At 42.1% G+C, this 25,097-nt stretch overlaps 1 protein-coding gene across 2 annotated transcripts in view; it reads right to left on the minus strand.

Annotated features, from left to right (window-relative positions):
- The window catches only part of sl (small wing phospholipase C gamma 1), an 89,052-nt gene that overhangs the window by 45,428 nt on the left and 18,527 nt on the right, over positions 1 to 25,097 (minus strand). For both annotated transcript variants that reach the window (XM_075673482.1, XM_075673483.1), the window contains exons 10-20: positions 21,878 to 21,998; positions 18,725 to 18,810; positions 17,829 to 17,911; positions 17,663 to 17,720; positions 17,488 to 17,558; positions 13,875 to 13,991; positions 12,476 to 12,645; positions 11,738 to 11,938; positions 11,152 to 11,274; positions 4,652 to 4,829; positions 2,587 to 2,862 (exon numbers count right to left, since the gene is read on the minus strand). In XM_075673482.1, the coding sequence (XP_075529597.1) occupies positions 2,587 to 2,862; positions 4,652 to 4,829; positions 11,152 to 11,274; positions 11,738 to 11,938; positions 12,476 to 12,645; positions 13,875 to 13,991; positions 17,488 to 17,558; positions 17,663 to 17,720; positions 17,829 to 17,911; positions 18,725 to 18,810; positions 21,878 to 21,998 (1,484 nt within the window). The remainder of the gene's footprint in view (positions 1 to 2,586; positions 2,863 to 4,651; positions 4,830 to 11,151; positions 11,275 to 11,737; positions 11,939 to 12,475; positions 12,646 to 13,874; positions 13,992 to 17,487; positions 17,559 to 17,662; positions 17,721 to 17,828; positions 17,912 to 18,724; positions 18,811 to 21,877; positions 21,999 to 25,097) is intronic.

The raw sequence follows: 25,097 nt of genomic DNA on the forward strand, positions 1-25,097 counted from the left end.
CTCTCCCTGCGATCTCCAATTACCCCTGTGCTGCGCCAACCAATTCCAACTAGCACCCGCGAATTTCCTAATTTCATTGCTCCACCTAGTCTTCTGGCGTCCTCAACTGCGTTTCCCTTCTCTTGGTACCCATTCTGTAACCCTAATGGTCCAATGGTTAAACGATGCATTACATGACCTGCCCAGCTCTGTTTCTTTCTCTTGATGTCAATTCGAATATTGTCTATACCTGTTTCCTCTTTGATCCAAACCGCTCTCTTTCTGTATCTTAACGTTATGCCTAGCAATCTTCATTCCATCGCGCTTTGTGCGGTCTTTAACTTGTTCTCAAGCTTCTTTGTCAGTCTCCAAGACTCTGCCCCATATGTCAGCACTGGTAAAATGTACTGATTGTACACCTTCCTTTTCAATGATAATGGTAAGCTTCCAATCAGGAGCTGACAATGTCTGCTGTATGTGATCCAACCCATTTTTATTCTTCTATGAATTTCCTTTTCATGATCAAGGTTCCCTGTGATTAATTGACCTAGGTGAACATACTCCTTCACAGACTCTAGAGGCTGACTGGTGATCCTGAACTCTTGTTCCTCTGCCCAGTTATTCATCATTATCGCTGTTACTGCATATTAATCTTTGACCTTACTCTTACACTCTCTCTGTTAAGGTCCTCAATAATTTGTTGTAACTCGTCTGCATAAATACGTTAGAACAATTTGCGCCCTCGGGCATAAGACAAAAAGTGACGGCAAATTTCTTATGTGCATTCCAAATGATAGATCTGCTTTGATATGCTTTACCACACTACAGAAAATTCACATTACATCCAGCAACAATGCTGGAAGCTTGACGAGAGACTGCATGGGTCTATGAATGATGTCAAGAAGGAGATGTCTCCATATGGTGTGTTACAATGATGGCGATGGCATTCAAGAACAACGTTCATACCATCCCACACACTCACTTTCGTTCCAAGACAATTTGTTGGCTTTCTGTGTGCCGTGGGGCCTCTGCAAATAGATACTAGTCGATTCGGCATAAAACTAACTTTAGTCGCCGATACCTGGATAGCCTTTCAGAGCGTACTGATTAGGCCTAACAACCAAGGCGGTGTGCCATGACAAAAATTGGCCATTGGCCGATGTGATGCGGGCTGCAAGTTGCGGTCGCAGAACAGTTGCTGCTAATATGTTCATACAAGTGGCTAATTGGCAATCGGTTCCAAGATCACGCTTATGGGTTTTTGACAACTGTTTAAGCGCGGTTTAGGTCTTCGGGCGACCAGCTGGCAACTACTGCAGGTGAGTGTAGAGGTTAATTTGTGTGCTTAAAGGGGCCCTGAAGCAATTTTCGGACGTTGTAAGAAAACTATGCCGATAATTCATAGAGGCTGCTGTGAATACGTGAGCCAAATATTACTGCACTGCATGCAGCAGGGAATTTACAATCTCCTGTCAAACACGGCGAAAAATTGCTTGCTCTCGTTTCCACAATATCGTCATGCAGCACCACTGAAAGCAGCTCGCCCACCAATGCTATTGGATGATTTCGTGATCACGAGAGCATTCTCAGTAATGCAGTCGACTCTCGTTACAACAGACCCTGACAATCCGACAAAAAATGTCCGTTTTATCCGAAGTCCGTAATATCCCAGACACCTCACTTCCAAAACTTTGGTCGCGATGTGTAACAAACATTATTGCAAAGAGTGAGTAATGAACATCCAAAGTAAAAAACAAACAAAAAAAGAAAAGCCAAAGTTTCGTCCAAAAGGCAAAGCATAGATTGCAATAGCAAATTAGTAAGTAGACAGCTATGCGAAGTAAGGATAGTAGTTCTATCGGCCGTATAAAGTTGTAAACATTACTTTACTAAATAAATTTGTGTGAGTGAACATGTGTGTGAAAAAAAGTGTGTGATCATGTGTAATGAATAAGATCTGTGTGCCTTCCAGTGGCTAAGCAGTCGCATATCTTCGCACACGCTTCACACATAGGTTCTGCTTTTGTTGCTGTTCCCTTTGTAGGCATCGTGTACAGGAATTGTTTCGACTGGGGTTTACCTGGATGAACCTTGTACCAAGACAGGCGTGCTTCATAATCAGATTGTGGTTTCGCCACGTAAAACCCCAGAATTAAATTTTTTTTTTGCCCTGATACAAACTGAGCATACTGGAAAGGCTGCGTGAAATGCATCGACCAAGGCTGGGCATTTCACCGTCTATGTGAAAAATGAAGTAGTAGACAATCGAGTCGCGAACTGGATTATTTGAATGTTTACAAATCGATTTGTAGAGTATTCGCATAATCCTATGAAAACATTGCATTAGCATGAAAATGCAAAAATATTGCACTTTTGTGCAGTTGGCTCAAATGGCACTTGAGCGGGAGCAGCCAGGAGCAGGCAAGTCAAATTGTAGCAAAATGCTTATGAGCCTATTTCAATCACCAATGTCCAACCACTGCACATGTATGGACGTTTGTAAGTCAGCCTGCATGGTAAAAAATTTATGACAGCTGCATTTGTAGTGCTTCATTAATTTTAATCACACAAAATCTATACTGGGTGCATCAGGTCACCCAAGCTCACCCCATCGTCAGATGCATCCTGTGTTTCAAGCACCTCCACAAAGTTTGCAGGAAACCAGTGCTGCCGCTTTCCGCCATAATTACCGCGCCACCATCCTCCTTCTAGGCGCACTACATTGGTGATGATGGCATGCTTGCAGAATGAGAGTTCATCTTCACGCTGTGCCCTGTAGTCATACAGGGCTTTCACTGTCGCACGAAAGGCTCCTGAAAAGCTGTCTGGATCCATGTAGGTCCCTGCGGGTCCTCCGACCTCTAGTGGATTATCATCAGTGTCCTGGATCAAGACAAAACTGCATGTCACCATTCAGTCTTCTCATACACGAAGAAAAAAAAAACATTCAAGAATTATTAATAATTATAAACAAAGGCACATAAAGTATAAAGTTGAACTGCAAAAGTATACATACAGACAGCTGCAAAAAAAAGGTAATACACAAGCGCAGACAGCACTGTTTAATTAATATAAGGCTGGGCAACAGGCAGGTAATCAGTGGAGAAGCAAGCATGAACATTCACTGTGCAGACAGTAGCAAGGCCAAAGACTAGACACATGCAATAAACAAGGCAAACAAGCTTTAGTTTCTGGCTTTCTACAAGGTCATTTGCTCAACAGCACATAGCCAGTTAAATTAACAGTGCACAAAATGTTTTCCTACATCCCAATTTATTTCACACTTTCTCAAAGGAGGAGAGGAGCACTTAAAGGAAGAAGTCCTGTCTGTAGCATTCATGTTTCTGCTACTCTATGAGCGCTTCATTAAAATACTGGCTATAAACAGGCATCTTTTCTATGTTTCTATAGCAACCGATCTTTTGGACAGCTTTTAAGGGGACATGAACTAATTGGATAAGACAATGCCTTAAGAGAGAAGGTGCAAAGAAAGGAAAGGCATGCTTTAAGAGAACTATAATCAAGCAAGCACAGCTGATTTGAAAGGGCCACATAATCTAGACAATACTGCCAGACACCAAGCATGAAGCTATAAAAAAAATGCAGTGCTGTTCAACTATTATTTGTGCCACCCATGGTTCAATGAGGATGAATCATTGTTGCATTACTTCGATGTATTATGCTATAGTACTACAATGCTTCTGTTATTTTGATGAAGAGAGAACCACATTACCACAGCAATCATGTCAAAAAATAGCAACAAATTCAATATCCTTAAAGCTTTTAAGGTATACCTGGTTTCAACTCTTATATCATCAAGTACAGTAGAACCTTGATATAATAAATACAGAGATACCGAATTATCAGATATAATGAAGCAAACGAAAAATTTTCTCTCCAATATCAGGGACAACAAATATATGCTTATAATGAGTATAGAATATAATGAAGGAATTTTCGTGTCGGATGTCAAATTGTTATAACAACGTTCGACTGTGACATGGAGTGAAAGTGAGGTACGCAAGAACATGTATTACTAACTGTGCATTCACTGCAATGTTAGTTTTAAGTCTTGTTCAAAGGCCAACTGCAACAAAATTTCGTTTTTTACTAAATTCATGTTAAATAAGTAGTACATACTATTGAAGCAATCTTGGCACCCAAACAGACGATGCAGGTGCCTGGTGGTTAGTGGATATAACACAAATCCCAGACCACGGCCCCAGAGATTTTCTGTATACCATGGGTGTTTTCTTAACTTGGAAGCCATGCCCAGGTACCGCACTAGTTTTTAATGTTTTGGGTAATGCATCATTTCTAGTGCGCAGTAATAGCAGAATTTTTTTTTTCATTTTTGGTATCAAAAACTATTATTTTTGCAAGCTCTTCGTCATGCATCCACTTGTATTTCAAACCTAACATCTTGCACAGAGGGTGCTCTATATCTACACTACCTGCAACTAAGCTTTTTACATGGTCAAAAATTTTGTTGAAGTAGGCCTTTAAGTGTGATAAGGTACAACCAGTCAAGTGAATCCCCAGTTAAGAAACCTATACTTTGCTGCTGAGGGTTACCACTGTGATTACAGCAGTGTTAAATATTGTTAACAAGCTGGACATGGACTGCTGCAGCTTTCACAATGTCTTTCAGCAGAACAGAACTGAGCCATACCGTTCCAATTCTCCGAATAATATCTTCATTCACAGGGTACTTGAGCTTGACTTTACGATACAGTGGGTGTTTCTCATAGTAATTCACAAGCTCAACAAGGCTTTCAAACTGGGCTGTACCGATGACAAAAAGGCGGCCTTCTTGCTTGATACGACAATGCTTCAACTTATTCTCTGCCCTGAAAAAAAGAACAAACCACTGGTTGTGAAAACAATTAGACCAACCTTTGAAATTTGTTCCCTGCATGGCTCTTACAAGAAGGAAGCGAGAGGGTTGGACATATCAGAAAACACATGCATGTACTACTTATACACGTAAAATGCACTTGCAAATACATTGGAAGGCTTCTAGCTGTTAACCCAGTAAGTAATAAAATTGTTTCAATGATGACATAGTAGTGACATAATTGCCACAAAAAGCACACACACAAAAGGCAAAAGAAACACGCATGCTACAACATTTCTGCCTTTTTGTGTGTGCAATTTGTGGCAACTATGTCAGTCTACCACAACTAACTAGGCCAAGAGCAAGTTCTATTGATGATAAAGTAAACCGACAAAGGGAAGGAAGGTCAATATACACAGGATGGAAATTGAGATAAGTTGACCCCTGATGTAGTGCCATTTGCCAGGCCAGAAACCATCATTTCTCAATAGTTCCAGTCCAGCTTATTCCCTTAAAAAAAAAAAAAAAAGAACGTGCTGAGGGTACTACACAATTGACAAGGATACATTTTCCAAAACTGATTCATACGTTATTATCTCACGGAAAACATGACTTGCCTTTATGAAACTTATATCGTGATTGTTTACCTTTTGTATCAGCATTATTGCTGTATTGTTGCAGCATTTTGTTGTATTGACATCATTGTTTTACTTCTTGTGACCTAGTATTGTATGTAATCCACCCTACATGGACTTCGTGTCTGCAGTATGTATTAATTAAATAAACAATAAATAATAAAAAAAATGTTGGCAGCAGACGATTGATAGATGCAACATGGTGTTGAAGGCTGTTCCAGTCAAATGCTGCTCAGAAAAAAAAAGAATGAAGCTGAGAATGAAGCTGAAAATGTAGCACTCTGGGAGCATGGGAGTACAAGAAACAAACAAGTAACACACTGGCAGGCTTTAAATTCAAATTTATTGGCAATATGTTGCCAAACATCTTACAAATGTTTAAATCTGAAAATTCTAACAAAAATTAAGTCATGCTAATCAATAATGATTAGCGTTCCTCGGGCACCATTGCCTTTTCGTCGCTGTCAGTGTCCCTTGAAGGTACCTCTAATAAACTAAGTCCTCCAAATCAGAGCTAATAAAATGTTCTTAATTTCTGCATCATTAAAAAAACATGCAGAATTTTTGCATCAGTCTGCAATGTCATAAACAAGACACGAGCAACACAATTTAATAAGCTTTGTCACACAATCTGTCGCACGAAAACAAACCCTACCATAAAATGTTTGTTTACTCACTTCTGAGTAGATGGCCCACCAGTCAATAGATATTTCATGTTTACAAATGAACTCTGGCATGGCCCGGGATGTGCATTGGTGGCCAGATGAATATACTCAGGCACGACACTTACAGGGGTTACAGTAAAAGAGTGAGTCCTCTAAGAGAAGTTTTCATACACAATGAAGTCTGCAGTGTTAATGCTTTAATAGCCAAGAGAGGCTCAAATATTTGGCAGCAGCATTCAGAAGTTTCGACAACAAATATGTGGATGCAATCTACATAGGCTACACGGTTTCCCTACAGTTCTGTAGACAGCCAAATTTCAGGAGATACATGTGGGACATATACACACATCGTATGTGGATGCAATCGCATCATTGTCAGGGATGCAGCATATAAATGTCAAGAGGCCTGTTGCCAAGCATCACTGTTCACTCGTCTTGAACACCACTCAAACCTATAAGCATGGCAGATCACACACGATTCAGAAATTTGTGTGGGATTCCTTCATTTACATTCACAGCTGACTCCTTGAAATTTGTTGCTGGTTTAGCACATAAGCTCGCTCACTGTTGCCACTGTCTATGTTTTAATTCAGCCTGTCTACATACAGATCTATTTGTGACCTCCTACCATATACCAGAATATGTAAGCAAACTTTTTTTTTACACTGCATATTATAAATACACATTTCATTCCACGACTTCATCTATATTATCACAGGTAACAGTGCCCCGTTTTCAACTACTAAACCGACTAAATTATCTGCCTCATATGATAACAAGACAAGCCCACCATGTGACCTGTCATGACTCACTGAAATGTGAGAACCACAGCGCACAGCTTTGAGCACACATAATGCAGCCTACTGATAAGTAAACTTTCCTGTCCTTTGACTGTCACCTTTTTAAGTAACATTCTCACTGTGAACCACTCGTGTACAGGTGTCAAATTTTCAGCTCTACTATATTGGCCTATGCATGTCTTTGATACATCCATAAGTGGCACCTATCAGTGCTGTTGGGATTGCAGTTCTGAAGTGTGCACTTTGAACCTGAACCTCTCTCTCACAATTCTGGCCCTGCTAACATGCTAGCATCCATTAAAAAAAAGTGTCACCTTAATAATACACTTGCAGTACTGTAAAATTGTTCTAAGCAGGCCAACTGCCACAACAGGCACATGGCCTTTGTCAAGAAAAATTTGATTTCCTTTCATGAACTTCTAAGATATGCTGCAAAAGATATGAACTTAAATACCTTCAGAATTTGGCTTTAGTAATGTGTAAGTGTGCACTCTAATCATCATCATCATCATCATCATCATCAGCCTAGTTACGCCCACTGCAGGGCAAAGGCCTCTCCCATACATCTCCAACTACCCCGGTCATGTACTAATTGTGGCCATGCTGTCCCTGCAAACGTCTTAATTTCATCCGCCCACCTAACTTTCTGCCGCCCCCTGCTACGCTTCCCTTCCCTTGGAATCCAGTCCGTAACCCTTAATGACCATCGGTTATCTTCCCTCCTCATTACATTGCCCATTTCTTTTTCTTGATTTCAACTAAGATGTCGTTTACCCGCGTTTGTTGCCTCACCCAATCTGTTCTTTTCTTATCCCTTAACGTCACACCCATCATTCTTCTTTCCATAGCTCGTTGCGTCGTCCTCAATTTCAGCAGAACCCTTTTCGTAAGCCTCCAGGTTTCTGCCCCATATGTGAGTACTGGTAACACACAGCTGTTATACACTTTCCTTTTGAGGGATAGTGGCAACCTGCTGTTCATGATTTGAGAATGCCTGCCAAACGCACCCCAGCCCATTCTTATTCTTCTGGTTATTTCAGTCTCATGATCCGGATCCGTGGTCACTACCTGCCCTAAGTAGATGTATTCCCTTGCCACTTCCAGTGCTTCGCTACCTATCGTAAACTGTTGTTCTCTTCCGAGACTGTTAAACAACACTTTAGTTTTCTGCAGATTAATTTTCAGACCCACCCTTTTGCTTTGCCTCTCCAGGTCAGTGAGCATGCATTGCAATTGGTCTCCTGAGTTACTAAGCAAGGCAATATCATCAGCGAATCGCAAGTTGCTAAGGTATTCTCCATCAACTTTTATCCCCAATTCTTCCCACTCCAGGCCTCTGAATACCTCCTGTAAACATGCTGTGAATAGCATTGGAGATATCGTATCTCCCTGTCTGACGCCTTTCTTTATAGGGATTTTGTTGCTTTCTTTGTGGAGGACTACGGTGGCTGTGGAGCCGCTATAGATATCTTCCAGTATTTTTAAATATGGCTCATCTACACCCTGATTCCGTAATGCCTCCATGACTGCTGAGGTTTCGACTGAATCAAACGCTTTCTCGTAATCAATGAAAGCTATATATAAGGGTTGGTTATATTCTGCACATTTCTCTATCACTTGATTGACAGTGTGAATATGGTCTATTGTTGAGTAGCCTTTACGGAATCCTGCCTGGTCCTTTGGTTGACAGAAGTCTAAGGTGTTCCTGATTCTATTTGCGATTACCTTAGTAAATACTTTGTAGGCAACGGACAGTAAGCTGATCGGTCTATAATTTTTCAAGTCTTTGGCGTCCCCTTTCTTATGGATTAGGATTATGTTAGCGTTCTTCCAAGATTCCCGTACGCTCGAGGTTATGAGGCATTGCGTATACAGGGTGGCCAGTTTCTCTAGAACAATCTGACCACCATCCTTCAACAAATCTGCTGTTACCTGATCCTCCCCAGCTGCCTTCCCCCTTTGCATAGCTCCTAAGGCTTTCTTTACTTCTTCTGGCGTTACCTGAAAGACGTTTATGAAGACGTGGAATCGGCGATGGGTAAAGTCAAAACAAAATACACTATACTGATGGGCGACTTCAATGCCAGGGTAGGCAAGAAGCAGGCTGGAGACAAGTCAGTGGGGGAATATGGCATAGGCTCTAGGAATAGCAGAGGAGAATTATTAGTAGAGTTTGCAGAACAGAATAATATGCGGATAATGAACACCTTTTTCCGCAAGCGGGTTAGTCGAAAGTGGACGTGGAGGAGCCCGAATGGTGAGACTAGAAATGAAATCGACTTCATACTCTGCGCGAACCCTGGCATCATACAAGATGTAGACGTGCTCGGCAAGGTACGCTGCAGTGACCATAGGATGGTAAGAACTCGAATTAGCCTAGACTTGAGGAGGGAACGGAAGAAACTGGTACACAAGAAGCCAATCAATGAGTTAGCGGTAAGAGGGAAACTAGAGGAATTCCGGATCAAGCTACAGAACAGGTACTCTGCTTTAACTCAGGAAGAATAATAATAATAATATTTGGGGTTTTACGTGCCAAATCCACTTTCTGATTATGAGGCACGCCGTAGTGGAGGACTCCGGAAATTTTGACCACCTGGGGTTCTTTAACGTGCACCTAAATCTAAGCACACGGGTGTTTTCGCATTTCGCCCCCATCGAAATGCGGCCGCCGTGGCCGGGATTCGATCCCGCGACCTCGTGCTCAGCAGCCCAACACCATAGCCACTGAGCAACCACGGCGGGTTAACTCAGGAAGAAGACCTTAGTGTTGCAGCAATGAACGACAATCTCATGGGCATTATTAAGGAGTGCGCAATAGAAGTCGGTGGTAACGCCGTTATACAGGAAACCAGTAAGCTATCGCAGGAGACGAAAGATCTGATCAAGAAACGCCAATGTATGAAAGCCTCTAACCCTACAGCTAGAATAGAACTGGCAGAACTTTCTAAGTTAATCAACAAGCGTAAGACAGCGGACATCAGAAACTATAATATGGATAGAATTGAACAGGCTCTCAGGAACGGAGGAAGCCTAAAAACAGTGAAGAAGAAACTAGGAATAGGCAAGAATCAGATGTGTGCGTTAAGAGACAAAGCCGGCAATATTGTTACTAATATGGATGAGATAGTTCAAGTGGCTGAGGAGTTCTATAGAGATTTATACAGTACCAGTGGCACCCACGACGATAGTGGAAGAGAGAATAGCCTAGAGGAATTCGAAATCCCACAGGTAACACTCTAATCAAGGTTTCCCCAAAACACTGACAAACTCGTAGGCTATCAATGCTGATGTGGCAGCAAAATTACAAATAATGAGAGAAAAAAACGCTGCAGGTGCGTTCACACACAACGGAACTGATACACCACAAAAGTAACTGCACCAAGAAGCGCCGTGTGTGTGCACAATTGATGGACTCATCAGCTGAGATAGCAGTGGCATGAACTGTGTTGCTAGGACACAGCACAGTGACAACACAGTAAAAGATGCCGATTCACAGAGTTATGGTCTAGGTAACGTCAGTGTTAGTCACAAATCTAGTAGCACTCATTGCTTATTCAGTGGGTCGCAGTGCAATGAACAAAAGGCCACATGCTTTGCTGTCCACATTTCCATAGGCTGTGACAGCACATTTTTCATCTTCTAATATGACAAGCCCTAACATCAAATAACAGAACAGCATATAAACAGTGCAAATTATATTTCAGTCAGGCTTAGTACTGCCGCTGATACATGTGCTCGCTGAGGCTACCAACTACCAGCCCTGACACTAAAGTCGGCAGTCAACATATCTCCATTCGAAGTCATATTTGTGGAAAGATTTTTTTGCTTCATTAACAATGAGACACAAAGATCTCTGGCAAAAAGTGAGTATGAGGTAGCTGAAATACAAACACAATAAATGTTATCAAAGTTTAAAATCGTACTATTGCAGCATACAGCAAAGTACATGTAGCTGTTCCAGCTAATTAGAATGCTTTCCGCTCCAGCATAGATCTGTCCAGATGGCTATGACTAATTTTGTCAGGAACATAATACTAATAGTAAGGCCGAAACCCCCTCTTTCGTCATTTTCTGCTATCAACTTGTTTGATAAAATGAATTACCTCTACCTGATATTATCAACTAAAGAATATCCAAGATGCTTAACAAAGAAAAGAAAAGAAAATTAATGTGGTCCTATGCAACAGTGAATGCTAACTTCACATCATTTAGCAGGAAGTTTTAAACTGTACCTAAAGGATATAGCAAAGCAGTTGTCTTCTTTTTCACTTGGCCGCACAAGAAATGTACCATCATACTTCACTCGTTTCAGCAGTTCTTCTGCCTGAGTACGTGTCATGTTCGCATGGTACCATCTGCAAGCAAAAAAGCTACATGTTAAAGAAAAGTGCACGGGAAACAGCAGACACTCGGTTTTAACTGGTAAATGATAACCTGCAATGGATTAAAAAAAAAAAAAGAAAGAAAGGACATCGAAACGACCCTCTTTGTATGTTCCAATAAATGTAAGTGACAGGTGAAGCATTAATGGCACACTCTCAACTCAATGGAATTCACCAAGTTCAACAGAATTTATGCCTGTGCTCTTGAATACAGAAATGTACCAATAACAATTGATCACAAAACCAGAAAAAGTCAGTGCCACCAGTGTGTACACCACGCACAGATACTATAAAGTGTACTTTACTACTGTGCATTGCATAAATTAAGAACCTTTGCTTCAACTCTATGTTATTTTTTTTTTTAAGCTTATGCCCTCAGCTAAACAAATAGCATAGATCATCATAATGGAAAGAAGACATAGGCGAGGCTACACACTCCTTTCCCTCGTGCTTGTTGGGCTGGGGTACAGGCTCATTTAGGTACATGTAGAACTCCTGGCTACGCAGTGGGTGTGTTTGGTAGTGGCTGATGAGGCTGTACAGGGTGTCAAATGCCACTGTGTCAATCAAGTAGTACTTGGTTTGGCCTCGTTCTTGTTTGGACTTTATTCTGCAGTGGTTCACCTTGCCCTGGCGCCTGCAAAAAATTAAAGGTAAATTAGATACTGCACTGCATAGAAGCTGACTTTAGCAGTTACCAATATACATGCATCTGTTGACTAAAAGTAAGTGCACAAAAGTTGAGGAACTACATTCCACTATATAGTTTATAAACTAATACGCGCCAAAACCATGATTTGATTATGAGGCACGCTGTGGTGGGGAGCTCCGCATTAATTTTGACCACCAGGGGATCTTTAGTGAGCCCCCAATGCACGGGACACAGACATTTTTGCATTTTGCCCTTATTGAAATGCGGCCGCGGTGGCCTGGATTTGATCCAGCGACCGCTTGCTTAGCAGTGCAACACCATAGCTGCTAAGCCACCATGATGCATGCCCCAATTTGAGATATTTAATTACTTATGATGCATGACACAAAATGAATGTTAACAATGTAGTTAGAGTTTCTCACAAAAGTGAAAATATGTAGAACTCTGCAGTGTTTATATGCTGCTGTTAAGGCACCCAGACAAACTTAGTCTTTGTCATGAGGAAGTGGCAGTGTGACTGACCAGAAAGAGAGTGAATAGTCGCCGACAAAGGTGTCACTCTCCCGCACCAGGAAGGTCCCATCCCCCAGGTGAGCATGCTGCTGCAACAACTCTTGGGCTTTGAGCCGGCCTCCTGCCAGCTTACCATGGAACCACTTCTCCCCAAAGTGCAGCTCTTCATTGGGCACACCCTAACCCAAAAGAGAAAAGGTGTCATGCAAAACCATGAAGCAGTATGCAATTGTAAATTATGTCTGCAACTTTTTATGACTGCAAATACAGCCCCCATCACCCAGCAGGGGGGCAGTGAGTTGCAATGTGTGTTCAAGTTGTGTACCACAGCCTTTTTGTTCGGGACAGCTTGCTCCTGAGCATGTGCCACCCTATGGGAGCGCCACTACTGTTGGTGCTCCTTATTATGTTGCAGACACAGCAGCTGCAGTAGGCAATAAGCCAAATATATTGACAAGACACTCCTTTGTTCTGCAATCTTACAATCTGTTGAACCAGGTGAAATTTTCAACCAGGAAAAGTGGGAGGTACAGGCAGTAGCATCCTTTCTATTTCACAGTGCATGCCCAGGAGAAAGCTGGCATGAAACGGTGGCCTGCAGTAGCCAGCATAAAGGTGCTTCAAAGTGCACCTCGTCCACACTCGACACATGAGTGACAAAGTCTTTACAATGAAATCAGATACAACTACTGAATATTTTCATCTTCTTTAGTTCGTCATGTAGTTGAACACATTATCAGTTAAATTCTAGCGACCAAAGCTGCTTAGTTAATGAGACATACTAATCTATTCTACAACATACACAAAGCAGAACTAAGAGACTTATCAAACAATATTAATAGATGAAAGTGCCTTAAATTCCTTGTACCCACAAGCGTACAAGGAGTTTGTTGATTTCCAAAGATTATAATTCAGTTACAACCTCCTGCACTTACCCAATTCTAATACTGCCCAAAGAGCCCTTGCTGCCATCAAACACTGACAATAGAAACAGATGTAGTACCAATGGAGTAATTAGAGGAGCAGAAAATATTACATTAAACTGGAACTTAGCAGGCACACATTGCCACGTAGTGAGCAAGAGCAGGTCAAAAGGTTAATTACACTAAACAGGAACTTGGCAAGCACATATTGCCACGTGATGACCAAGAGCAGATCAAAAAGACCTGTGAACTTTTTGACATGATTACAGGAACATTATTAAGTTCAGAGATTGTGACAGCATTCTCTGGTGACTAAGCAAGCTTATTTAAAATGTTAAAAAGTGCTGCAGGGCTCATTTAAACGAAACAAGTTGCTCAGCAGCAATTTCATCAATGGTCTTCCCTGTTCTGCAATATGAGATGTCAAGAGCACTCTGTACCACATTTCATAGTGCAGTGCAACCAATGTGTGCCTCAAAACCTACCTCTCGCTGCTGTTGCAGCTCTGTACCATCTCCTTCCTCCTCATCATCCTGCATTTGCTGTTCTTCAGCATAGTACATTCGGTTTTGTGTCAACATGAAGAAATGTGCCCGCCACTCCTGTAACGCCAAAGCCAAAGCAAGAAATTGCATTCATATATGACAAAAAACAATAACTAAAGAATAAAATCTGCTGTACACAATAAGTTCAAGCTGTAGGAACAGCTCCAATGCAGATGAAGGTTAGTAGGGTAAGATAAAACCATCAATCTTCACAAAAGGACTACATAACTAAAATTCCTCAATGCACAAATGTCAATTGCCTTTTCTGCACTTTAATCAGTGTTGGCTGCCTCTGGAGTACTGTCACACTGCGGATCATTCCTACCAACACATATTAAACTTCAAATATATAACTCACTGTCTGTACCTCATATGAATTACTGCAGTGTAGTTTGGGTAACCATTACCATACATATGCTATGTAAAAAAGATTTCTACAATACAAAAGAAGGCTATTTACCATATTGCTGACTTCGCTTACCTATCACCAAATAAGGTTTAATATCATGCACACAGCATTATTTAGTAAACAATATGTACGAGTACTGCACCTGAAATTCCCGCACCTTAATTATTCCCGCAGTGGAATCAAAGATTCCACTGCAGATTCCACTGCAAGTAAAGAATTGTAGTTTTCTGTTTTTACCAATAAATGCCGAAAGCTACCTGCAGATCCCAATTTTAGGAATTCAGTTTGAACTGAGAAGTGCTGAATTTAGGAATTTATCATGGCTTATCACAGTAGCTCCACACAATGCGACCGGACCTTCCCAAGTGGGTTGGGTGCTTGTGCTTGGCAGTGTGTGGGGGTGAGAGTGGGGTGCCTGGAATAGCAGGTTTTTTTCTTTTTCCAGGCTCGCTCGAATTTTGCCCAGGCCTCGCCTGGATACTGGGGGCCTTGCCAACCTAGTCATGGCAATGGGGATTGAATAAGAAAGCTTTGTGTATATACAAGTCCACTCCATCCCACTCTTCTTGCATATCCTCATCAGCTTATGCGTCTGGCTTTCGTCTGGCTTTCATTATCTGCAAGGCATACGCATAGCACACAGGCATCTCTCATTTACAAAAGTGACACGGAGGTGTGAGGATAAATGTTCTTTAATGCGCTCATACACTGGTTTGAACATAGTTGTGTCACATAATGAACGCTCCAAAAGTTGAACAGCATGGTGTCGTGAGGTTTTTGACAGCTGAAGGTGTTTCCTAAAAAGAAATTAGTCGCCGTGTGGCTGCCGTGTACGTTGAACATTGCATTTCATTGGCCACTGTGAAGCGTTGGCGGAAACGGTTCAATCAAGGACGTGAAAGTTGTAAAGATGATCCGAGACAGCGTCAAAGCCACCGTGCAATCCCCCCCAACAGAATTGCAAAGGTTGATGAGCTGATTAGACAAGAATGGAGCATAAGCATTGATGAACTGACAGAGCGTGTGAACATCAGACACGGCTTGGTTCACACCATTATTCATTAACATCTCGGTTATCGGCTCTTGTGTGCACAACAGATGCCCAAGATTTTGAGCCACCGCCAGAAAACGGAGAAGTTCGGCGCTGCCTTGGCTCATCTGATCCGGTATCACAATGAGGGTGACGACTTCTTGTCTGCAATTGTGACCGGGAACAAATCATGGTGCCACTACTACGAGCCTGAAGCATGATAGCAAAGCCTACGGTGGAAACATTCGAATTGACCACTCCCAAAGAAAGCAAAGGCCGTCATTTACGCTGGAAAGATGTTGAATTTTTTTTCGATCGTCAGGGGTCATTACTGATAGAATTTGCTAAACCTGGAGAGACTATCAATCGTTTCCAATATTGTGAAACGCCGGATCGGCTGCGTGTCGCAATCAAGAACAAACGACCTGGAAAATTGACGAATGGGGTCATGTTGCTCCATGACAATGCCCGTGCGCACGTCACTGATGTGGTTAATACAAAACTGGCAAAGTTCAAGTGGAAATCGCTGCAACATCCGCCATACAGCCCAGACCTGTCGCCTTGTGACTTCCTCATTTTGGGGCAATTGAAAAAACAGCTCAAGGGAACCAGATTTGTGTCAGATGGTGAAGTGAAAGAGTCAGTTACAGACTTTTTGAAGCAGCAACCCTTGGAGTTCCATGAGACGGAAATTGCGCGACTCGTTAGTCAGTGGGACATGTCTAAATGCTCATGGAGACTACTTTTAAATAAAATGCCCCGTTTGTCATATATTCGCATTGGCTCACTTTCATTTGACTCGCTCTCGTATATGTTGCAGAACTCCTGCTTTCTATATGTGCTCTCTGCTGCGACTATAATTTCGGTACAATTACTCACAATACACGACTAATGACAGCTGCTGCTGAGCAACACATTGGAACAAATGACAGCGTGATTGAAAATTTTCACTGGCCGTTGCATATGTACAAAAATGTAAACAAGGTTTTTGACTGACAAAGTTTAATTAAAACATGTGTCCTCAATTTGTTCATTTCATGGCCTTTACATTTTTCATATCAGCGGCATGCTCTGCTTTGCTGTTTTCGAACTGATATAGTTCTAAAGTTCGTATGATATTTTAGTGACTTATTAAATAGACAAAAACATGGAAGCATTGATATCAGTTATTTCGGACACAATTTTTTGGGACATACGAGTGTATTCTTTTATGAAAAAAATACATATTTTACTTGTCTTGACAGTGCGTAGCGTTCAAGAATTCGTTTGCAGCATCTTTGGCAATGGCAATTCAGTTATTATTCATATATGGGATCCCTCTATAAACTCTATCAGGAAGAGGTCGAGCTGCCAATGTGAGCCCCCCCCCCCCCCCCCCACACACAATGAAATTTCTCGCTACGCCACTGCTAATTATATCTCCTCTATTGTACCACTGAAAGTTAGTGCTGCTAGATGCACTTCCTCGGTAACGAATGAACTATAAACCATTTTGTATATGACCTTCCATACACTATGCAAATATGCACACAAACTCGCTACAGGTCTCATCAGCTTAAAGCACTTTGTTAGCACTTACTGCCATTTTCATGTGTATATATTCCTTATTGTAAGCATCAACTGTATTTTGGCTTAACTGCTTCATTGCACTACAATAATGTTTTTGGAATACAAATGTGTCAATTTTTTATGGTTCCGCTATTATGAATCCCGAAGAGTACATGTGTGCCTTGTACTTATATATGTACTATCACACTCAGTATGACTTGAAATACATGAGTTGTGGCCAGAGTTATTTCCAAGTCAGGTTCACAACCAGTGCTCTCTCTTCAGAATAAAGAACCACACCAACATCATGTATTGTCATATTCTGCCTGCTTTAAATATTAACAAAACTGCGCAAGAGAGTACACTTTCCTTCTTCTGTTTTAAAACTCTGTAACCTTGTCCTTGCAAATGCCCACAGCCTCCTGGAGTTTAAAAAAGTTCATTTGCTCAACAGAAACCTGCTCGTCTTTCGCGATCTGACACCAACTCAGTAGTTAGAAAAAGTCTGTCAATATAGTGTACAGTGTACTTAAAGGTAAGCCATCTTATGATTGCCACCTACTTACCTTATCAACTGGATCCTCAAGATAAAGGATGCCATTTTTCACAGCATTGCTGACATCAGTTTCTTGGCCACCTGTTCAAATCGGTTTAAAGTGTACGAATGAAATATAAGCACATACACTTATCATACACGAGACTGAGCAAAGACAACAGAGGGTACCATGAACTGCTACGTACCTTCATCAACTCTGTTAACAATGACTCTGTCTTCTGTTCCTTCAGGAAGTTTTTTGTGCTAAATAAAAAAATAAGAAGTTAAAAGTGAAATTTAAATGTCTATGAAACTGGCAAGCTAATCATTAAACCTGTTTTTCAACTATCTCCGCAACATAAAGATTCTTACCTTGATGATTATTTTCCACTTGAGCTGCTCAGGAGATGGCATTTTTACACCATCTCGTTCTACTGGCTGAGTCAGCAGCATCTCTGAAGTTTATAAGAAAATTTTAGATAACATAAAAGTGGAATGATAACTGACAAAATAAAGCATGTTGCTAGATCACAAGACTGAAAAAAGACAGAATGCATGCACACATGCTTACACATGTACAGTGCTCACGGAATGAAATGGGACACGGAGCATTTAGTAGAGCCCTACATGTGTGCAAAGTACGCGAGAGCACCATGTCATGTCGCTAGAAATTTAGTCACCAAAGGTGCATGGACTCCGATGTAAGTGTACGTGCCTGAATTACGTCAATGTGACATGAACTGCAGCCGGTTGAAACGAAAGTATGCGCATTACTTAGCCCTTAATTGACGCGTTTCATTCCGTGAGCACTGTACACACACACAAACACGTACACGCAAAAGGTGCAACACTTTTTGTCTATGTGTTTTGCTGTTGTAGAGGCACACTTATGGCTCGGAACCGAGCTCAAATGTAAATGTTACAAAAAAAGGCAGCTACATACACTAATAATAAAACACAAGTCATCTCCAGCCCGAACCTACCAGTGATAGCCATGCACAAGTGCACCACGCCGTTTCATTTTTTCCGGGCAGTGTAGTAAACTAGTTACTGGGCTATCATTTGAAACTGTATTTCACAGAATTCCAACTACATATATATCTCAATAAATTTTGTAAGCACTTAAGAAGAGTTAAAAAAGTGCAGTTTTACCAGCACTGGCAAAGCTTCTTGTTAAGGAGAAAGTAAGCAAAGACTAATACAGAGAGAGAGAGAGAGAGAGAGAGAGATGGCAGCCGAAAGATTTATAATAACAACATTCTGCTTACCTCCAAACACCTCCTGAAACAAGTTGGCCATTTTTCTTTGTTGTGGTAAGGTGCAGTGGTTCTCAATAGACAAAATTACTGGGTACCTAAAGACAAGAAATGATACATGTTGCAAGAATACTGGGTATATACACTCGACAGACAATTGCTTTTTGAATTTCTGATAATTAGACTGCATTTTATAAGCCACTGTGATAACATCCTGCTCCAATACAACAAACACAAATTGACGTATGCATAGACATGCATCTAACAAACCACCGTAATTTGAACTTGCACTCATGTTCAGTATCAATATTCTCAACTGCTTTTACTACAACCATTGCATGAAGCTCTATTTACACACACACACACACACACACACACACACACACACACACACACACACACACACACACACACACACACACACACACACACACACACACACATGAAAGAAGCAACATGCCTTTTGAGCACTGCTTTTGTACAATCAACAACATTCATGAAACACACAGAGAGATTACTAAAAGAGCCCCATTTAGCGTTTTATACATGAAAATTTTTTAGTGCAAGAAGAGCAAGAAAGAGAAGCAGGACCACATTGACCACACCTGTTAAGCATGCAAATAATATTAGCTGGAATGATATATTTCTTGTGCTCCATACAGTGATTTGCACATTTATTCTGATGACTTGAAAAAATTTTGCATTTACCACTGCTTCGCTCAAATTTTGCAATAAGATCACATTTTTTGGTCTGCACTGTTCAATAAAACACCTGACCACTTTGGTTGCTTGGTTTGTCAAGAGGGGGGAAAAAAAACTGCCATCATATGAACTCCTTGCTGTCCAGGAAGTTTGCTACTTCAGAGATGTGAATTGGTTTTGCAGCCTCGTGGCAACTTAAAGTCTGAACTAACCAGGCAAACAATGGTGCCGAGTGTATGATAAAATGATATGGACTAAAATATTTGATCTTATTGCAAAGTTTAAACAAAAGTAGCAGCAAATGTAAAATCTCTTAAAGTTGCTTGTATAAAATAAAATCAGGTGGCCGTTGTATCTCTCTGAATTACCAGAGAGTCGCAGCTTAGAGCACCACTTTTCTCTCTCACACAAACACACAATGCATGCATGCCCACACATGCACATGCATATACAGGGTGTTTCAGTTAACTTGTGCCAAACTTTAAATAATCCAGGTGTTCGCTATGTGAATGCAACCAACTTAGTATTGTTCACTGCCCCCTAAAGCAACTCACAGTATTTCTTATACTTAGCTTATACATTTATTAACAAAAACTAAAGCACAAACTTTTAATTATTTGATTTAAATGCAAATTCTTCAATGGAGAAGTTGGAGAATGTGCTGAGAAATATCCATATAATTTTCTTGTGGTTTTATTTTTTCCAGGCTCAATAGAAAGCCCGCAAAATCTGAGGTGTTTGCATGCGGCAACATCAATGCCCTCAAACATGCTTTAAACAAATGAAAAATGCTGCAAGTAGATAGAATGTATGAACAGGCCATAAACAATGAAGATGGATGAAGAGAATGGTCTTCGCTTTTGCCAATATATCTCATCTGCTGAAGTGACAGAGCAAATGAAGCCATTGGAGATATTGCAATAAATGGCACATAACTTTTGAAGCCATGTCAGTGTCTTTTATGTTAACAGACTGCATAAAGGGCAAGGGGTTATGGCAGTTGGTGGCAATACATGTGAAACAATGGTCATGGCCGTCTACCCTCAATTATAATTTTTGCTTGCATCCTAATCATAAGTTTGGTCTGTGCGCAACACAAATAATTAATTCCATACCCACGAGATGGTACAAATGTAGCGACACGCAAGTGCCTACTTCATGGGGTATATTTTTATATCTCGCACACTTTCTTTGGAGCCCCAGAAAAATTAAAACCACAGCAGCTATCTTCGTAGAAAGAAATCACTTCGATATTTCTCAACAATTCTACAACTTTTCCATTGAAGGTTTCTTGTTTAGATGAATAGATTAGAAGTTGATTATTTCAGATTCTGGAACACCAGCATCTAGATGAAGCGTGAGGAACAGAAGCAGACACACACACACACAAAGTGCTATGGGTGTGCACTTCTTTTCCTTATGCTTCAGTGAACTGTTGGTGTTCCAAAATCTGAACCACCGTAGAACATCGTTGATATTCCCTGTTTGTAATGTTTTTCCAGCTCTTCAATACACCAGTGTAGTTTAGTTCCCATAGGGTCATGTGTATTCACACCTTCTTGTTTGTTACATTTTCCCTTCCCGGTTCTTACGTCCAGAAACTGGGACAGCACACCACTAATATGGCATCATCCGCCGTTGGCGCCTACACTGATCGCTGCATATCACCACTGAAAACAGTGACTTCACAGCACCTGCCATGCAGTGCAGCAGGATCGCCATCGCTGTGTTGAAAGCAAAGATGAGGTGTATAAAAGCACAAGCGGTCACCTCACACCCGCATTCGCAGATGCTTTCAGGGCCTGTGACATACCTTGCACGACTGCTTCGATACACAGATGTACAGAAACTAAAAAAGGGCTGTGAGTGCTCAAACAGGAGCTGTTAATGTCTAAGATTCGATCCAAGTGTCAGATGGAAGCCACAAGCTTCATTTGGTGTTATTCACGGGTACTGCCGCTCCGAAAAGTTGTTAACGATCTAATCGCCAGGCAGTGACAAGATTTACTTAGAGGGTTTTAAATAGTTTATTTGCTTTTATTGAACTTCAAATTAAGTTTTGAGTAAGAGTAGTATTCCGTGCTGCAAGTGTTATCGGATGTTACATGTTTGCAGATCGTGCATTACTTTTTTATGGTCGCCTCAGAAATGCGTCAACGGGGTTCTACTGCATGCTACACAAGCCAACCTAGGTCTCTACCCAATCGGTTAATAAATTTTTGTTAATTAATCACTTAAACTCATAATAAAAAAATAGTGAGTTGGTTGCATTTGTGCAGCAGAATCATGATTCTTTAAAGGCTTAGAACAAGTTTCCTAAAAGACCCTATGTGTGTGTGCATATGTGAGCATGTGTGCCTGCTATATTAATGTGCTCACAAAATTTCAGCTGCATGAACACATTCAGGTGCAGCAATACTAGCAGTGCACTGTTCACTTAGAAAGGAAACAAGTCACACTTACTCAGACGCAACAAATGCATGGTCTTTGATTGTCTTGATGACATCAATGAACCTGATTTTTGTTGTCAAGGTGTGGCCATGATACACATAGGGCATACCGTCTGGTCCATCCCAGCAATCCACTATAGAAAACACATCGTGTTAGAATTTAAAACCTCCATATGCTTTCATTAAAAGGTCAAAATTATATAGACAATGTTTTTTTTTCTTCAGATCTTGCTATAAAACTAGAACGTTTAAATCTAAGTAACATAACTTAAATTACAAGCTGACTTGCACAAGGGGGATTTGTTTTCAAAAACCACTCGAATGTAATTGATAGTTTTGGTTGCTCTTTAACCCTTAACATTACAAATTACTTTAGAGCAAAACGTTCACAAAATAACGATTTTTAAAAATGCTTGACAGGATCAGTACACTAAATAAATGCCAGAAATACATTCAGAACAATGCGTTTATTTAGAGAAAACACATAAAATTTACTTAGGTATGGAAGAAAGTTGGCTTCATGGCACTGTTTGAAGTTGTTTTTCGAGCGGCAAGAAAATAGAAAAAGAATTAACAACAAAAACACAATTTCCATGTCCTCCGAGTGTTGTAATGCACTCGACTGCCACCTGAGGTTACAATTAGTGATGCAGGAAAGTGTCACTTAGTGTGGTACACCTCAAAACAGAGTAGTTATACATAGTGCCACTCTGCAGTCTTCAAACCAAGTTCGACTTAGCTTCCTTTTGCTCTCGTCTTTGTCTGACCTTTTGGAGCACACAACACAGTGCCTTGCGGGTTTCTGGGATTTAGGTGTCACAGAGAGGTATCTCGGAATGTTACAGGTGACAAAGCATGTAGTAAGATCGTCAGACTATCTTCCCCTTTTGGCACGCCTCTCATGTCGAAGATTTCCAGATACCCAAGCTTGAACAATGTCTAGGCGGAAATTAACGGTTAAGTGATTCCTATGCCTGCCTTTATTGGTACAAGGTAACGTTGAAGGTTGCCACAAGGATACGAAGGTGGTGGATTGTTTACATCAATATGCATCCGTTGTATACCTCACAAGATGTCATTGTATCGGAGGATTCAGAGCTTGAATTGAGAAGCTCATAATATTGTTACGTAGGAAGACGCAGATGAAAAGCTATATACAAGTATATTTACAATGTAATCCGCCGCACTTGTCCAAGAGGCAACAGCCCGCGCTAGCCTCCAATCGTCGTCGTCGTCTTCTCACTGCTCGCCTCTTCGTCATTGGAAATACTGCTCCGTAGCACTACCCCCGGCGGCAAAAGCACCGTCCGGGAGCGACTAAAGACCGGACTCGGAAGCAGTGTAGCAGGCCTTGAGCCTACTGAGGTGCACGACATCACTAGATGCCAGAGTAGATGACGAGGTTGAGCTCACAGGAGCAATTTCGTACATAACAGGCGTCAACTGGCGCAGCACGCAGTAAGGCCCTGTGTATCGCGAAAGGAGCTTTTCTGAAAGTCCGACGTGACAAGAGGGCGACCACAGGAGCATGAGCGCACCAGGCGAAAACTGTACGTCACGGTGGTGGGTGTTGTACTGATGCTGCTGAGTGGTTTGCGAGTCTGTCGTCGAGCCTGGACAAGCTGGCGTGCATGGTCGGCAAGGGCGATGGCGTCGCACGCATACTCGCTTGTTTAGATCACAGCAGGAGAAAGTGCCGTGTCAAGGGGCAAGGTTGGTTCGCGACCGTAGAGTAGATAAAAATGGGGAAAATCCGGCGTGTCGTGCCGGGAAGAATTATACGCAAATGTGACGTAAGGAAGGGCAATGTCCCAGTCGTGGTGGTCCTTGGAAACGTACTTGGACAGCATATCGGTCAGAGTACGGTTTAACCGCTCTGTCAGGCCAACGGTTTAAGGATGGTATGAGGTAGTCAGCTTGTGTTGAGTGGAGCAGGAACGCACAATGTCGGCGATAACTTTCGAGAGGGAGTTACGACCACGGTCGTCAGTAAGCAGCTGTCACGGGGCGCCATGAAGTCAGATAATGTCCCGCAAGAGAAAGTCCGCGACGTCAGTGGCACAACCGGTAGGGAGAGCCCGCGTGATAGCTTATCGGGTGGCGTAATCAGTTGCGACGGCTACCCATTTGTTCCCAGAGGATGACGTGGGAAAGGGACCGAGGAGGTCTAATCCAACATGAAAGAACGGTTCCACAGGGACGGTGATAGGCTGGAGACGACCGGCAGGTAGCACCTGAGGTGTTTTCCGACGCTGGAAGGGATCAGAGGCAGCAACACAGCGTCGGACGGAGCTAGCGAGACCAGGCCAATAAAAGCGGCGACGGACGCAGTCGTACGTGCGGGTTACCCCAAGATGTCCTGCAGTGGGTGCGTCATGCATCTCAAAGAGTACAGTCTGTCGTAGATGTTTTCGCACGACAAGAAGAAGATCAGATCCGTCGGGGAGCAAGTTCCTTCGGTACAGAATGCCGCCCTGGAGGACATATCGGCGAACGGATGCGTCGGTAGGTGTAGAGCGCAGACATTTGACGAGTGCTCGCCGCGATAGGTTTCGGTACTGCTCATCGGCGATGTTAGCGAAGGCAGACACAGAGAAAATGCCGTTGGCGGTACTACTGTCGGTGGCGTCAGGCTCGTCTACCGGGTAGCGAGACAGGCAGTCAGCGTCTCTGTGTAGTCGGCCAGATTTGTAGGTGACAGTGTACGAATATTCTCGGAGGCATAAGGCCCAGCGGCCAAGTCTTCCTGCAGGATCTTTCAGTGAGCATAACCGGCAAAGCACGTGATGGTCTGTGACAACAGAAAAGGGTCGGCCATATAAGTATGGGCGGAACTTCACAACCACCCAAAACAGGGCCAGACACTCAACTCATGCTCGGTGATGGAATAGTTGTTGTGCTCCGAGGGTGAGAGGAGCCTGCTGGCGTCAGTGATCACACGGTTGCTGCCGCGCTGACATTATGCCAGTACTGCGCCAATTCCGTGACCGCTGGAATCAGTACGGACTTTGGTAGGCGCAGAAGGATCGAAATGGGCTAGAACGGGAGGCATTGTGAGAAGGTCGATTAGATGTGAGAATGCAGAGGCCTCGTTATCGCCCCACTGGAAAGGGGCGTCTTTTTTCAAAAGCTCGGTTAGTGGTCGTGCTACGGCCGCGAAATTTTTTACGAAACGGCAGAAGTACGAACAAAGGCCGATGAAGCTGCGCACATCCTTGACACACTTCGGAACA

Source organism: Dermacentor variabilis, chromosome 1 (assembly GCF_050947875.1).
Source record: "Dermacentor variabilis isolate Ectoservices chromosome 1, ASM5094787v1, whole genome shotgun sequence".
Classification (NCBI taxonomy): Eukaryota; Metazoa; Arthropoda; class Arachnida; order Ixodida; family Ixodidae; genus Dermacentor; species Dermacentor variabilis.